At 49.8% G+C, this 14,571-nt stretch overlaps 1 protein-coding gene across 8 annotated transcripts in view; it reads right to left on the bottom strand.

Annotated features, from left to right (window-relative positions):
- Fer1l5 (fer-1-like 5 (C. elegans)) overlaps positions 1-14,571 on the bottom strand; it is a 49,928-nt gene that overhangs the window by 10,566 nt on the left and 24,791 nt on the right. For 3 of the 8 annotated variants that reach the window (XM_006495604.2, XM_006495602.2, NM_001277076.2), the window contains exons 20-33: positions 10,067-10,191; positions 8,948-9,048; positions 8,151-8,328; positions 7,918-8,073; positions 6,663-6,791; positions 4,873-5,036; positions 4,502-4,616; positions 3,560-3,662; positions 2,875-3,050; positions 2,602-2,772; positions 2,271-2,403; positions 2,088-2,165; positions 502-683; positions 155-316 (exon numbers count right to left, since the gene is read on the bottom strand). In XM_006495604.2, the coding sequence (XP_006495667.1) occupies positions 155-316; positions 502-683; positions 2,088-2,165; positions 2,271-2,403; positions 2,602-2,772; positions 2,875-3,050; positions 3,560-3,662; positions 4,502-4,616; positions 4,873-5,036; positions 6,663-6,791; positions 7,918-8,073; positions 8,151-8,328; positions 8,948-9,048; positions 10,067-10,191 (1,973 nt within the window). Of the gene's footprint in view, positions 1-154; positions 317-501; positions 684-2,087; positions 2,166-2,270; positions 2,404-2,601; positions 2,773-2,874; positions 3,051-3,559; positions 3,663-4,501; positions 4,617-4,872; positions 5,037-6,662; positions 6,792-7,917; positions 8,074-8,150; positions 8,329-8,947; positions 9,049-10,066; positions 10,230-11,790; positions 11,860-14,571 lie in introns of those variants that run through there. The other 5 variants (XM_030253230.1, XM_030253213.1, XM_006495605.3 and 2 more) reach the window with 5 other exon arrangements.

Raw genomic sequence — 14,571 nt, 5'->3', positions numbered from 1 at the left:
GAAAGCGGAACATGAGGCCCCGAGGGCTGGTGCCATTGCTCCTACCCCCACCCAACATGTTGCAGAATAGAACCCATGGGTTGGAGGAGGAGGTGACTTAAGGGGGAGGTTGGCTAGGTTGACAGCATGGAATCCATCCTGAGCCCATCTGTACCTGTGTCTCTAGGATCAGCTCACAGGATGCCAAGATCTCACCCTCTTCCTCTCCCAACTCTCTTACAAGGGGGTGCCATCTCAGCGGGGTAAAGACCCAGTCTTGGAGGCCCAGCCAGACGACTGGGGGCCACATGCTCCGTCCCCACAAGATCTTGTTTCCCTAGAAGTGAAGGGAGTTCATAGAATGTAGGCAACCAACCAGGCTACCAGCATGGACTTCTGAGGGGGGTGCAGTTATATGTATGCATGGCCTCTGAACACCAGCCTCACTAGATACTCCAACACTTCTATCCTGAAGCAAGGCTGAGGGGTAGGTCGTCTTCCCTTAAGCCCAGTCCACTGTACCCGTGAGTCATGTTGCCACAGTTCCAGCACCACAAGTGGGGGGTTCTCTCTGGTATCTTTGGGGTCTTCAAACAGCAGAAGGTGCTGGAAGATGATCGACTGGGACCAGGTCGGAGCTGCAGAGCTTCGCAGGGTCTGGGTGCACAAGCTGTGGTTCAGGAAGACCACTTGGATGAAAGGCTCTAATTCATGGAGGGAGGGCAGGATGTCACAGCTCCAAACTGCCAAATGAGGTTCTCCTCTGCTCTGCAGGGGCAGCCGTTAGACCGAGGAGACCCAGGACAGGCAGCCCCCGCAGCTGTGAGCCCTTCTAGAATGCAGGCACTGCAGATCCTGTGCATGCCCCACAGAATAGGGGAAGAACCTTTGCTTCCATCCATGGGAATGCCGTGCCCCCTGCAGTTACAGCCTGGCTTTCACAGAGACCGAGGAGGTCTAGGGATAAGCTTTCTCCTTACTGACCATCCATAGCAGCAGTGACTGTCCTTTGATATAGCTGGTGATGCTCAATGGACACAGATCTCCACAAACATCCTGGATCCCTGTCAGCCATTGCTTATCTTCTATAAACAATGCCATTAACAGGACACAGGAGGAGTAATCTGCTTGCCTCCTAAATGGTTCTGTGGTTCTTCCTTACTTGGGACCTCCTTTCTTTCCCTCATCTACAAAGCCTCAAGTGATGCGGTTCCCCAGCATGTCTGTCTGTCTGTCTGCCTTTTTATTGTGTGTGCATTTGTATTTTGCCTGCATATGTCTGTGGGAAGGTATTGGATCCCCTAGTACTGGAGTTACAGACCGTTGTGAGCGGCCATTTCAGTGCTGAGAATTGAACCCAGGGCCTCTGGAAGAGCAACCAGTGCTCTTAACCACGGAACTCTCTCTCTCTAGCTCAGCGTATCGCTCTCCTTCACATCCCACACTTCACCCTTCTTCTGGTCTCTGCCAGACAAGTTCCTCCCTCTTGTAGGCCTACTAAGTGGTCCCAGCTAAGGGACTGAGTTCCCTAACTCCCCCCTCCAACTTTCACAGTATTGAGGTCATGTCTGGGTTCGTAGTCTTTGTTTGGGGGGGGTCTTTCCCCCCAAACAGTCATTTGTGCTGGCTGGTGTTACTTCAGTTTGACACAAGCTAGAGTGAGTGGAGAGGAGAGAGCCTCAATGAGAGAGACATTGCCTACATAAGACCAGGCTGTAGACAAGCTTGTTGGCCATTTGTTTAATTAGTGATTGATGGGGGAAGGTCAAACCTATTGTGGGTGCTGCCATCCCTGGGCTGGTGGTCCTGGGTTCTAGCCAGTAAGCAACACTTTTCTATGACCTCTGTATCAGCTCTTGCCTCTAGGTTCCTGGCCTGTCTGAGTTCCTGCCCTCATGGCTTTTGATGATGAGCTGTTATATGGAAAGTGTGAAAGAAATTAACCCTTTCCTTTCCAAGTTGCTTTTGGTCATGGTGTTTCATCCCAGAGCAACCCTAACTAAGACACGTTTCCATCTTTGCCACATGCTCATCACAGTCTTATGTGGGTATGTCACCAGGCCCTGGGGAATAGCAGGCAGGGCTGAATGGTAAAGGGGCATTCCTACCCTGAAAGGTCAGGATCTGGTTGTACATCAGATTCCGGGCCTGGTAGATATAGCAGAAGAGCTGGTAGTAGTGAGGCTCTGGGTAAAGAGAAGTCTCATTCGGTACCTGTCCCCAGCCTCCTCAGACGCTCCTCCCTCCTCCAATAGAGGAGGAGACTCAGTAGCCGCCCAGGCCAGGCTTACTGTTGAGGATGTAGTAAATGAAAGGCGTGGTGGGGATCCGGGGATCCTCTGGGGTGTGCCTCAAGTCCTTCCAGGGTTGCCACGACCTCGTCTTCTCCATCTCCTTCCTAGGTTGGTCTTTCTGCTCCACTGCCTGTGGCCAGAAAGGGGCCCCAAGTAAGTTCTCCGGCCTTCCGGACTCCTCTCCAGGCCCTAGCCATCCACAACCCCTTTACGGATGGCCCCTGCCAAACCTGAAGGGGTGGGGCCCGGTCAGCCAGGGTCAGAGATGCGTGTTCCTGATCTCCTTGGATATGGAGTCATAAATGTCACCCAATCCGGGAAGCCTTACCAAGGATCCCTCCAGGAGGAATATGGAAGCTACACCCCTGTCCTTGTTGGGCGCCAGCTGTCGGTGCCAGCAGCGGCGACGGAAGCGGCTTGTGGGCTGAGGGTCCAGGTGAAACCTGGAGTCGAACGTGCCATACTCCCAGCCTTCCTTTCCTTCCTCAGAGAGGTCTTGCTGCAGGGAAGAACGCAGGGTCTCAGAATCACGCTCCTGTCCCTGCTTCGCAAGTCACCCCTGCCTGTGTCCCAACCAGGACCCTCGCCCCAAATGTCTTACCATCTGCAGGAAGGAGAGGGTCTCCTGCTCCTGACTCCGCTCCTGGCCCAGCTCCTTGTGGTTTCGAAAGCGCACGCGCACCCACCGTCGCCGGCGGCATGAGTGGTAAGTCTTTTCCACCGAGTTCCAGATCTGGGGCAGGCCGGAAGGTGGGATCCCCACGCCATACTCCCAGCCTGCAGGAGCAGCATCGTGACTTCTGAGTCCACTTGAACCTGCAGACTTGGGGAGCTTTGACAGGCCTGAGAAAAGGGCCCTAGAAAGACAGGTCCTGGGGACAGAGGAGTCCTCATGTCCAGGAAAATGTGCTCAGATTCTATGATATAGACTGCCTGGGGCCAGCTGCAGCAATTGTTTGTGTCTAGGGCCCAGGCCTCAAGATTTTCAATCCACTGCTCTGTCCCCAGAGCCACTTTGAGTAAACTGGGGCTCTACAACTAAATCCATGTTCACATGCATTCACCCACCAGGTTTGCTCTGGGTCAGGCCTTGGGGGTGCCTGCTGCATCTCAACACTAGGGTCTATATCTGTGGAATAGATAGACTCTCTTCCCTAGAGTCTGGGAACGCCAGAAATTCAGACACATCCTGCCTGAGGGCTTGGCCACTCAGAGGCTTCTAGAAGAACCAGACTTAAATGCTTCAGGGTCCCAGGCCTTCATGGCTGACTTGTCGGGAGACTGACCTTCACTGTCGACTGCGTGGTTGAGCTTCACAATCCAATTCTTCTTAAAGTGCCAGCCTTGGGGACACTTCACGTTCTCCAGGGCTTCCACAGGCTGTCCATTCTGTAGGGATGTTGAGGATGGAGGAGGGACACGTGAGCTAGATGAAACTTGCTTTCGCTCATTTCCACACACAGGCCTATCATTGACTCTCCAGGCCAGAAAATCTTGCTCCTTCTGTGGCCACCATGGCTCTGTCCTTGTTGCATTGAGGGTTGGTTTGACTTGCATGGTTCTACTCAGTGCAGTGATCTGCAACCTCCATTAAAATGAAACAACATTCGAAGGCTAGTTCCTATATCATGGTACCATCTTTCCTGTGCTCAAGAGTGATTGAGAGGACAGAATATTTCTGTCGTGATAAAGTCTGCGTGTGAGCGCGTGTGCATGTGGAGGTGGGTGCTGGGTGCACACACATGCTCGTGCATGTGGGAGTTGGTCAGAAGCCCATCCACCTTAGTTTTTGAGAAATTGTCTTCTACTGGGATCTGGGGCTCTGCCAGTTAAGTTAAGCTGTCTGACCAGCAAGCCCTAGGGGTCCTACCTATGTCTGCCTCTCCGCTGCTAGGATAAGTATATACCACCATGCCTGTCTTTCTATGTGGATGCAACTCAGGTTCAAACTCCTGGGTTCAAGCGCCCTAGCCTTCTGCCTATCTCCCAGAGCAGTAGCATGACAGGCAGGCACCACAGTGCCTAGTTCTTTCTGTCATCCTACTTAAGCTCACCATCCTTGAAGACAACCCCTTCATTGGTGCTGAAAAACTTATCTGGGAGTCCCACGGCTTATCTAGACCAGAGCTCAGACGTAGCTCTTGCTGCTAAGCCATCCCAATTGCTGAGTCTTCCCATCTGGTCCTTGCCTTGCCCCGTGTACCCTATGGCAGGATGGGGATGCTTACCACGTCCGTGTTGGGGATAGCTGCAGGCACCCAGGCACCTGTGGCGTTGCGAAGCTGGTTCTCATACACCTCTTCCAGCACCTGGCTCTTGTTGATGTCTATGTCCAGGAGGAGTCTGGGCAGCAGTGATACCCCAAGTTCCCAGGGCTGTCTGAACTCCCAGGGTCAGCTCTGCTAACTAAACACCCCTATGTGACATCCCATCTCCCTTGAGCAAAGCCGAGCCTAGCATACAGACAGGGTATTGGGCAGGGCTGATGGTCTATGTATTCCCACGCACAGCGACCAAAACACTGGCTTGGGGCCCATTCTAAGTTCCCGCTGACTAGCCCATGTAGGTGAGACATGGTCAGGGCTTGAACCCTCCTTACCTCCTCTGAGGCTCTACTACCCAGTCGTCCTTCCAATGCCATCCCGGGGGAGCCTTGAAGTCTGTCTTGGGGAGAGCCTTGCGTCCCATGACATCGGAGAAGTTGGGGCAGTGGTATAGCCCTTGTTGTCCCCAGTCATCTCTGGTCTTGGCCTGATTCTCATACTGGGGGAGGGGAATGCCAGTCAATGCCACCAACCTCCCAGCATTGGGGATGTTGAGACTCTTGATCCCCAACCTTTAGAAATGTAGTAGCCAGGTCAGATGGTGCCATATCTCTACTGAATCTAGGAGACTGAGGCTCAGCAGTCAACACTCTCCGGTACTGCTCAAGTATCAGATAAGTTTACCTGCATCTTCAATGTGACCTGCCTACTCCCTAGTCACTGCAGACATGAGAGATCCATTCCTGCTACACGCATCCTTCTGTGCTACCCAGATCTTTTCTTCTACAGCTTCCCTCCATACCCTCTACCTCTGCCTTAGGCGGGACTGGTTAGACACAGCTATCCCTTCCCAACCTCAGACAATTAGTTCCAGAATGTCCCTGTGTACCACAACCTATGCTCTAGTCCCTTACGTTTTAAAATGGCCTAGCATCTGTGTATAACATACACTTTAAGTCACTTGTACACGGTATAAGACCTAATCCAATGTCAGCACTATGTCAGCAGCTGTTCTAGAGTATTGTTAAGGTCACAATGACAAGGAAATAGGTATATTCATGTTTGGTATATGTGGTGGTTTGAATATGCTTGGCCCAGCAACTGGCACTATTTGGAGGTATGCCCTTGTTAGAGTACGTGTAGCCTTGTTGGAGTAAGTGTGTCACTGTGGGTGTGGGCTTTGAGACCCGCATCCTAGATGTCTGGAAGCCAGTCTTCTCCAAGAGAGCTTCAGATGAAGATGTAGAACTCTCAGCTCTGCCTGTACCATGCCTGCCTGGATGCTGCTATGCTCCTGCCTTGATGATAATGGACTGAACCTCTGAACTTGTAAGCCAGCCCCAGTTAAACATCCTTATAAGAGCTGCCTAGGTTATGGTATCTGTTCACAGCAGTAAAACTCTGAGACAGTATAGATGCGGCCATCACAGGCTTAACTGTATTTTTAAGCCATGGCTGGTTCAGTAATATAGACACTGTGGACATAGGGAGCTGACTGTGCTATGATATATTATCAACGCATGCAACTTAAAAACAAAACAATGTTTTAAATGCATTTTTTGTGTGTGAAATAGCTCTAGTTGGCCTGGTACTTCTCATGTAGCCCAGGCCAATCATGAACTCCTGCCTAAACCTCCAAGTGCTGAGAATACATACAGATACCAACCAACTATAAAAAAATAAACCCCAAAAACAAAAACAAACAAAACAACAACAACAACCCCTTATAATTCCATAACTTAAAAGGCCTGTGTTGTGGAATCCTGTCTTTCAGACATGACACAACTACTGTTGTCCTGAAATCTGGTCAGCTGTGACTACCTATGGGAAACTAGCAAGAATGCAGGCTGTTACTTTTTGGAAAATACATGAGCAGCTTACAAGGCTCATGGCCATCTCTCCTCCCTGTGTGTGTGTGTGTGTGTGTGTGTGTGTGTGTGTGTGTGTGTGTGTGTGTGTGTGTACAGGATACCCTTTGTCACATTTGGGTCTGATATATTGTCTCTCTACCCTCCCTTCCTGAACTGCATGTCCCATTGCTCTTCCTGCTCTTCCCTGCCTTGTCTCTGATTTGGCTCCTTTTCCCCCTGCCCCCCCCCCATTACCCCGATATCTGTCCACTCACCGTCTCTGCATACACCACCATGGAGCCCTGCTGGAGCAGCTTCAGATTCTTGCTGTATTTGACATTGCCAAGCCACATACAGACCCGGAGGGAGGCTGGGAATGTGTCCTGTCCTTCACCTTCTGGGTACTGAGCCAGAGGCAGATCAGTCCCATGGGGGTGCCATAGGAGGTAGTGTCACTCCCCAGTCCCCGGGGGAGACAGGGGTGTGGGTGAGGGAGAGGCTGAGGGAAGGGCTACGAGTTGCTTTGCCGGAATGGGCCACATCCACCCTTCTGACCAAGTCCTGGGAGCAGGGGCCCTCACATCAAACTGTGTGCTGGAGTCAGGAGTGCAATAGGACAAAGCTCTGTGCTGATTGCCAGCACTGAAAGGTGACTGAGTTCTGCCCTGGTGGTCATAGAGGGAGACATCAGGCAAAGAGAAAAGGGAGGGCTGCCCAAGGTGAGTGAGGCTGCCTGGGAAGCCCAAGGAAGGTGACGATGGTAGCTTTGGTGACACTAGCTACCATCTACTGCCTACAGCTTCGTCACCATGCTCCAGCACTTTGCTAAGTACCCCAGGCCTCATACCCCAGTGAGGGTGTCACCAAGCCCATGGGCCTTAGGAACACGCTGAGGCCAGGATTCATTCAGGCCCTGGACAAAGACAGGGCCTTTGCATGATGGTAGAAAGAACAGAGAGCGGGCATATTTGGGATCTGGGAGGCCCAGGGTGGCTTGTTTGTTGAAGACTGATACAGGTGTCTATGGCAGGCCAGGCATGCTGGATTTTCCCTGAGAAGCAATAGGAGCCATGAAGGGGCTATGAGGACCCTTGTCCTCTCCAAGAGAGAAGGGGGATCCATCAGGCTTGTGTTATAGCTTGCTTCTGATCTGAGGAGCCAGTATAAAATCTTACACTCATAGAATGTTCTGGAAGTCACCCAGTTGTGGTTTGCAGGAGAGATGACAAAGTATTGGACCAAGTATAGGCATGGGAGTGGTGAAGGGGGTGGGGGATTTGAGGAGCACTTACCACAGATGTGGGCTAGGCAGTAGCTCACATGCAGAAAAGTGTAGCCCCCTCCCTACCTCTGGGGACTGTGTGAGCTCAGTTCTACTTAATACAGAAGCAGGGAAAGAACACGTGGACCATATCCTCAGGGGCTCTGGGTGGGCATGGGGTCCCCACAATGGCTTTCTTGGAATCCCAGGGGTTCTGTCTGGGGTATTTGGGAACCACGTCTTCCCTGGAAGACACCCCTTTCCCCCACCTGTAAGAGGATGTTCTGAATCTTCCCACAGAACTTGCCAGAGCTCAGGGGTCCTGCTGGGGAGAACAGGACAGTGTGGGCAGGAACCCGAGCATAGGCCACTCGCTGCTGCCTGGACATCAACCAGATCAGCACATCTGGGAGGCTCTCCTGGGGCTGCCAAGATGGGAGAGCATCAGGACCTGGGGGCCGGTTCTGGGCCTCCCTGTCCAGCCAGTGTAGCCAGTGCCTACCTCAGGGATCACAGCGTTGAGACGGTGCAACCACTCCTTGGCCGTGCCCACCATGTTCACCGGCTTGGCTTCCTTGGCCATTTGTGCTAGTTGCTGCAGAAGCTGGCTGCGAAGCTGCCATTTATTCCTGTCCAAGCTGTTAGCTCTGGGCTGATCAGTCATACAAGGCAGAGGGCGCCTGTAGCCAGGACAGGTTAGGAAGAAGATATGTGTACTGTGGTCCTGCTGCAGGCCAATATTCCCTTTCTAGTCTGTAGCTTCTACCAGATCCGTGGCTGTCCTGACCTGGGGGGGAGAGATGCTTAGCTTTCTCCCTAGGAAGCTAGCTTACCATGGGCCTGACTTAGGCTCTCACTCTGCCCCGTTCCCCTCTTGAAGCCCTGTAGTGTGCTAGGTTGTGGGTAGATGTTTTGCAAGGAAGAGGCTAACCAAACCATTGGGGGTGTGGAGGCCTGGCACAGAGAGGCTTCCCAGTGAGCTTGAAACAGCTCGCTGGATATGATGAACAATGGCAAGAGGTGAGGTGTGATAATGGTGTGGGTTGTTCTAGGCAGTGGAGATCTGCCTGTGTGCTACGGACATGGAACACGGCCATGGAGCCACGTTCTGAACTGGAGTTCAGGGATATTCTACATGGGCAGGGAAGGCAGCTGTGTGTGGGTTCTAGCTGGGGGAGATCTGGGGAGTGTTCCTGTGGGGTAAGAGTCCATTGGGTGCTACGCAGAGCCTCCAGTTTCTAGTTTGAGGCTCACCCAGCTCAGCCTAAGCCAGCCCCAGCCAGGGTACTCAGTTCCTACCGGCAGTCCTCCTGCAGCTCCTTCAGCAGTTTCTCCCACTGTTGGAGCAGAGCTGGATCCCTGGGATTCCGTATGGATTTCAGGATGTCCAGGTTGGTTTTCTGCCCATTGAGAGAAAGGGAGAGAACTGGCCTCAGCCTGGAGCTCTCTGGGAGAACTGACAGGCCTGTAACCTGGTGACTTCAATTCCAGACTGCGGTGCACCCTAGCAAATGTAGGACACCCTTTCTTCCCTACTTCTTGTACCCAACAGAGGAAATGGGTGGTAGGAGATGTGCAGATGCCCATCTGTAAACAGGAAGATATGCTCTTTGACAAGAACCATCGTGTTGACAGTCTCCACCAAAGTGGCTGTCTGGGTTAAGGTGGCAGCAGTCATTGTCGTCCTGGCAATACCTGCAATGATGGTCCCAATGATTGTAGCTGTAATACTAAAATCCTTCTTCCCCTGGTGTAGGGGTTGTAACGTGTGGGGCAATACTAAGAGGCTGTCTGATCTATCATGTATAGCCACTTATGTATGATGGGAGAAATTGTCATACTAATACTTATTTTGTTTAAGTGTCTCACACAGTATATTTCCAGGCAAAGCTCCATAAACAAGGTGACCCTACCTAGCCTCTCTGATTTTCGTGGTACTTCTATGGCCCTAGTTCCTCTCATGACTTCAAAACTGGCACATCACTGTGACTTTATACATATTATTAGCTTTGTGCTTCCATCCTCAAAACTGCCTATGAATTTTTCAAAACCCTACTGCCCTGTCACCTCCTAATTGTTCTCTTTACCCTCTCAATCCCCGTCTCTCTGATCCTAAATCTCTTGGTTCCTGTATTTCCATGGCAACCTAATTGCACTGCACAGTAACTGCATCTCTGCATTTCCATGGCAACCCTAGTTGCACTGAATAGTAACTGTATCTCTAATTTCTGCAGCCAGTGAGAACAAAATTTGTTTATTCATTGTCGTGTCTTCGGTGTCCAGTGCTGTATCTGGCACACTTCTCAATGATGTGGGATCCCAATGCTGTATACAAGTGAGGGGCGTGACTGGCTTCCTAGTACTGTGATGTACATTCCTTGGCCTCCCATCTACCCCAGCTCTCTCCTGCACTCTTACCAGGCGATCCCGGGTGATGTGGAGGAGGTTGAGGCAGTTCATTCGGAAGCCAACATCCTCCCAGTTGGAGGTCACAGCCACCACAGGCTTCGTGTTGTACCAGGGCACATAATGGTAGGTAGTGCCTAAGTCACAGAGACACAGGATGGAGGGGGTGGGATATCTGAGGAACCAATAGAGGGTTCTAATCACTGTCTCCTCCTAAAGGATTGTTCTGGTGTGATCTTGGTTCTCAAGGATCTGCTAACCATGTCAAGTGGGCCTTCAAGCCCAAGCCCGGAGTGGGCAGTTGTACATGGCTGGTTCCCCCGGGTATACACTGTGTTCAGAGTATCGTGTGGCTTTTCAAAGCCCTGGGTTTACAGGTAGAAAATCAGGTTGGTGCTGATGTTTGTGCTGGGAAGAAGCCAAGATAGCCTGCAGAATGCTTTTTCTGCAATTCCCTGCTGTGTTGGCCTCAAAGAAACAAAAATCAAAAGTGTTCAAAATGTCTAAGCATCAGAAAACCTGGTAGGCCAATACTCTAACCTTGAAAAAGTTGAGCATCTTTTGTAACTTCTGGACATGGAAATATGACAGAAAGCTGGGACCTACCCAGTGAGGACAGTTTAACAGGACACCCTATCTCCTGTTTATCCTGAACAATACATTGAGGTTCTAACCCTGCTGCCTCAATATACCATCTAATGTGGAAATGGGATCACGGATGATATAATTAGTTGACATGAGGTCATTCATTGAGGGGCAAGATGGGTCCTTAAACCAATGTGGCTGGGAGGCAGACAGAAAGATAGTGTCCCTGTGAAGACCCTGGATTATCAGGAGAAATCAAGGGATTGCTACAGGAGAATAGAATGACTTATCTGCCAGATGAAGAACACCAAGGATTGCCCTTAGCATCCTCTCAGAGAACCAACTCTGACTTCCTCACCTCCAGCTTCCACCTTCCTATTATCTCCTTGTTATTATTGTTTTGTTTTTGAGACAGGGTTTCTCTGTGAAAACCTGACTGTCTTGGAACTCACTCTGTAGACTAGGCTGTCCTCAAACACAGAGAACTGTTGTCTGCCTCTGCTTCCTGACTGCTAGGATTAAAAGTGTGCGCCACCATAGCCTCCTATTGTCTTAGTTTAAACTTTTAAAAATAACATTCTTGGTTTTTTTTCTTGTGTTTGCGTGGTTTGTGTATATGAGTGCAGGCCTTCGCATGTGTGAAGGTGAAGGTTGGAGGACCACTCTCAGGAGTCAGCTCTCTTCTTCCACCATGTAGGGGCTGGGATTTGATCTCAGATCATCAGGCTTTCACAATGATCACTTCTGCCCACCGAGCCGTCTCCCCACTCCAGAGTCGCCCTTTTAAGCCACCCAGTTTCTTGGGCAAGGTAATGTCATACCTAGAATGAAATGTGGATACCCCCAAAACCTCTGCTCTCAGGGTCGGGATGAATAAGAGATGGCCCATCACCCACAAGGGGACAGTGAGAACACTTGCTTGTCTCTACTATGGCTCTAGGTGGAGGGGACACATAACTTAGCATCCTGAGACATGCTATTGCTGAAGTCTGAAGGATGCCAAAGGAGCGGGTTAGAACTGGCTCCTTGGCAGTGGCCAGGTCCCTGGAGTAAGGAGCAGGCAGATTTCCCTGGAGAATGAAATTTGAGCCAGACCTCAAAGAATTCCCACAACATGGAGAGAAAATTAGCAGTTTAAAAACAACACTCACGTTCCCTAACCCAGCAATTCCAGCTCTGCTGTAAATACCCTACAGGGAAGCGAATACAGCCCGACTAGGGGTTGTGCAGAGAAGGCTTGCATAGCAGCTGTAACTGGAATGGGCAGAGGTTGGAAAAGGCTGAAGTGCCATCCGCTATAGAAGAGATAAACAAGTTATGGTAATCGGCCATCCCTTAGGTCTGCTGAGGAACTGGTTTAAGATACCCCGTGTTACCAAAACTCAGACGATCAAGTCCCTTATATAAAACACATAGCGTTTGCATAGGATCTACCCTCATGTCCCCTCTATTCGTATAATCTACAGAGTATTTATTATTACCTCAAGTGAGGCAGAGTCTATGCAAATAGCTACTACTCTGCTATAGGGCATTCTTTAGAGGACAGTGACAAGAAGAACATGTTCAGCATAGATGCAGGGGTGTGTGTGTGTGTGTGTGTGTGTGTGTGTGTGTGTGTGTGTGTGTGTGTGTTATGTGCAAGTGTGGTCTATGTAGAGTAAGTCTGAGAATGATGCTTGTTACACAGTATGGGGAGATCAGAGGATTGTGTCAAACGTGACTGTCGAATGCCTTCTTTTACTTTCTGCCTGTTCTTTTGAGGCAAGGACTCTCCTAAAACCTGGAGTTTGGTCTTGTTAATTATTTTATTGTGTTTGTCTCTGTATCACATTTGTGTCTGATTCATGCAGGGGCCAGAAGAGAGCATCTAGTCCCCTGAAATTGAAGTTATAGATGGTTGTGAGCCACCATGTGGGTGCTGGGAATCTAACCCAAGGTCCTCAGGAAGACAGAACATCCAATGCTCTTAACTACTGAGCCATCTCTTCAGCCCCCTGGAGCTCAGATTACTTGGCTGGGTGGCAACCAACATGGCCCAACGATCCTTCTGTCTCCACTCCAACCTGGTTATAGGCTTCTTACAGGGGAACTATAATATGAATTCCAATCCTGAGGCTTGCACAGCAAGCCCCCCCCAAATGCCGAACCATCTCTCCAGTTCTTGTTTTGGTACTTTTCAATTTCTTTGTCTCAGGTAATACTTCTTATGTATACATTATATTTATACATCGTATGCATACATTGTAATATTTCTCATGTATACATTGCTGGTTCTATCTATCTATCTGTCTGTCTGTCTGTCTATCTATCTATCTATCTATCTATCTATCTATCTATCCATCCATCCATCCATCCATCTTCAATCTACAGAATCTCTCTATGTATCCCTGGCTGTCCCCAAACTCTCTATGTAGACTAGGTTGGACGCAAACAATTCACCTGAATTGTCTGCCTCTGGAGTGCTGGGACCAAAGGCCTGCACTACCATACCTGGTTCGTTTTAGTATTTTTGATGCCTGGTTAGTTAAATCTGGCTGTCCATGCTTACACATGGCTGACTATATTCACACAATGGCATACTAAGTACATAGAAGTGCAAGTAAGAAAGCTACAGCCATATCCAAGTGTATGTTGTTCTGTGGCTACATTTCACAAACTGATGAAGAAGGCAGAGCTTTTCAAAAAGAATATGGGTGATGGTGACACATGTTCTTTAATATAGAAGGATGATATGGGACTTAGGAGTGCAGTGGCCCTCGGTGGATAGCAGTAAGAGGCACGGGCTTCTGGGATGTCCGTGTCCCACTTTGCCATCTGAGTGCTATTGTTTGGTGTGTTTGCCCCAGGATTAGTCACTGAGCTGTGTGCCTTGGTTTGTGTGGTTTTCCATGAGTATGTTATTCTTGAATCAAATCTTTACTTAAAAAAATTGAAAAATCGTGCAGCTCTGCTGAGCAGGATAGTGGAGGAAGTCACGCTGTCCTTCCGTCCCAGGGGGTATGGCTGGTGTTGAGCCTGTGCCGACTATGAGTCGTTATTAATTGTAAAAATATACTTTGCCATTAGTATCATGTGCACAGAGAAAAACAGTGAGGACAAAAAGGGCAAAGCCAGCATAGCATGTGTGATGTGTAGTGCGTATGGCGCAGTGAGGGTGGTGCCTCGCATGCGGCGGTAGAATGTGACGCTGAGAAGAACAAGTAGGAGAAAGGAGGCACTGGTGGGCCAGTAGGAAAGATCTAGAAGTTTCCAGGTGTAACCTGGAGAGAGCCCAGTATGAAAGATATGGACAAGAGACTTAAAAATAGGAGGAGTGGGGGGTGGGTGGAGGGATGTAGAGTGGGCTATAAAAGAGCAGATTACTTCCAGAAGGAAACAGAAGAGAAAACTAGAAAGAATGATTCCCCTTTAAAATGTCAGGGATGGCTGGGAGACACCCGTTTTCGACTCAGGGCTTCATAATCAATAAAGAGGTCCACGACTTAGGTTCTGAGTAGGAGCCCAGGATCCAAGATAGCGACTTTCTTCTTCCATTCTTGGAGAACTTCCAAATGCAACAAGGCAGAAAATAAGTCCTTTTCCAGCAAGCAGAGAGACAGGGATAACCTATAGACTCAAAATATACACGAGGACTGCCAAAAGCAACCCTGCTTCCACGGAAGCACTGAGGAGCAAAGACAGCAGAAAGCAGGGGCCACAGCAGGAAACAAGGCTTGCTGAGAGGAGCTTGCTGAGAGGAGGCTGAAGATTGACCTCAGAAATCCACTCCCCGAGGAAACAAGGATGAAATGCGAGCTCAGCAAACAGCCAAGAGAAAACAAAAACAATGGAGAAAGACAACTCTGGGAAGCCCCAAAGTGACATTTAAACCTTGTAGACAATTCACTGAGGCACAAAAACTTCTCAAGTGACCAAAATGAAATGAAAATACA

Source organism: Mus musculus, chromosome 1 (assembly GCF_000001635.26).
Source record: "Mus musculus strain C57BL/6J chromosome 1, GRCm38.p6 C57BL/6J".
Lineage (NCBI taxonomy): Eukaryota > Metazoa > Chordata > Mammalia > Rodentia > Muridae > Mus > Mus musculus.
The sequence above is the reverse complement of the archived record's forward strand: the minus strand, read 5'-3'. Positions and strand labels throughout refer to the sequence as shown.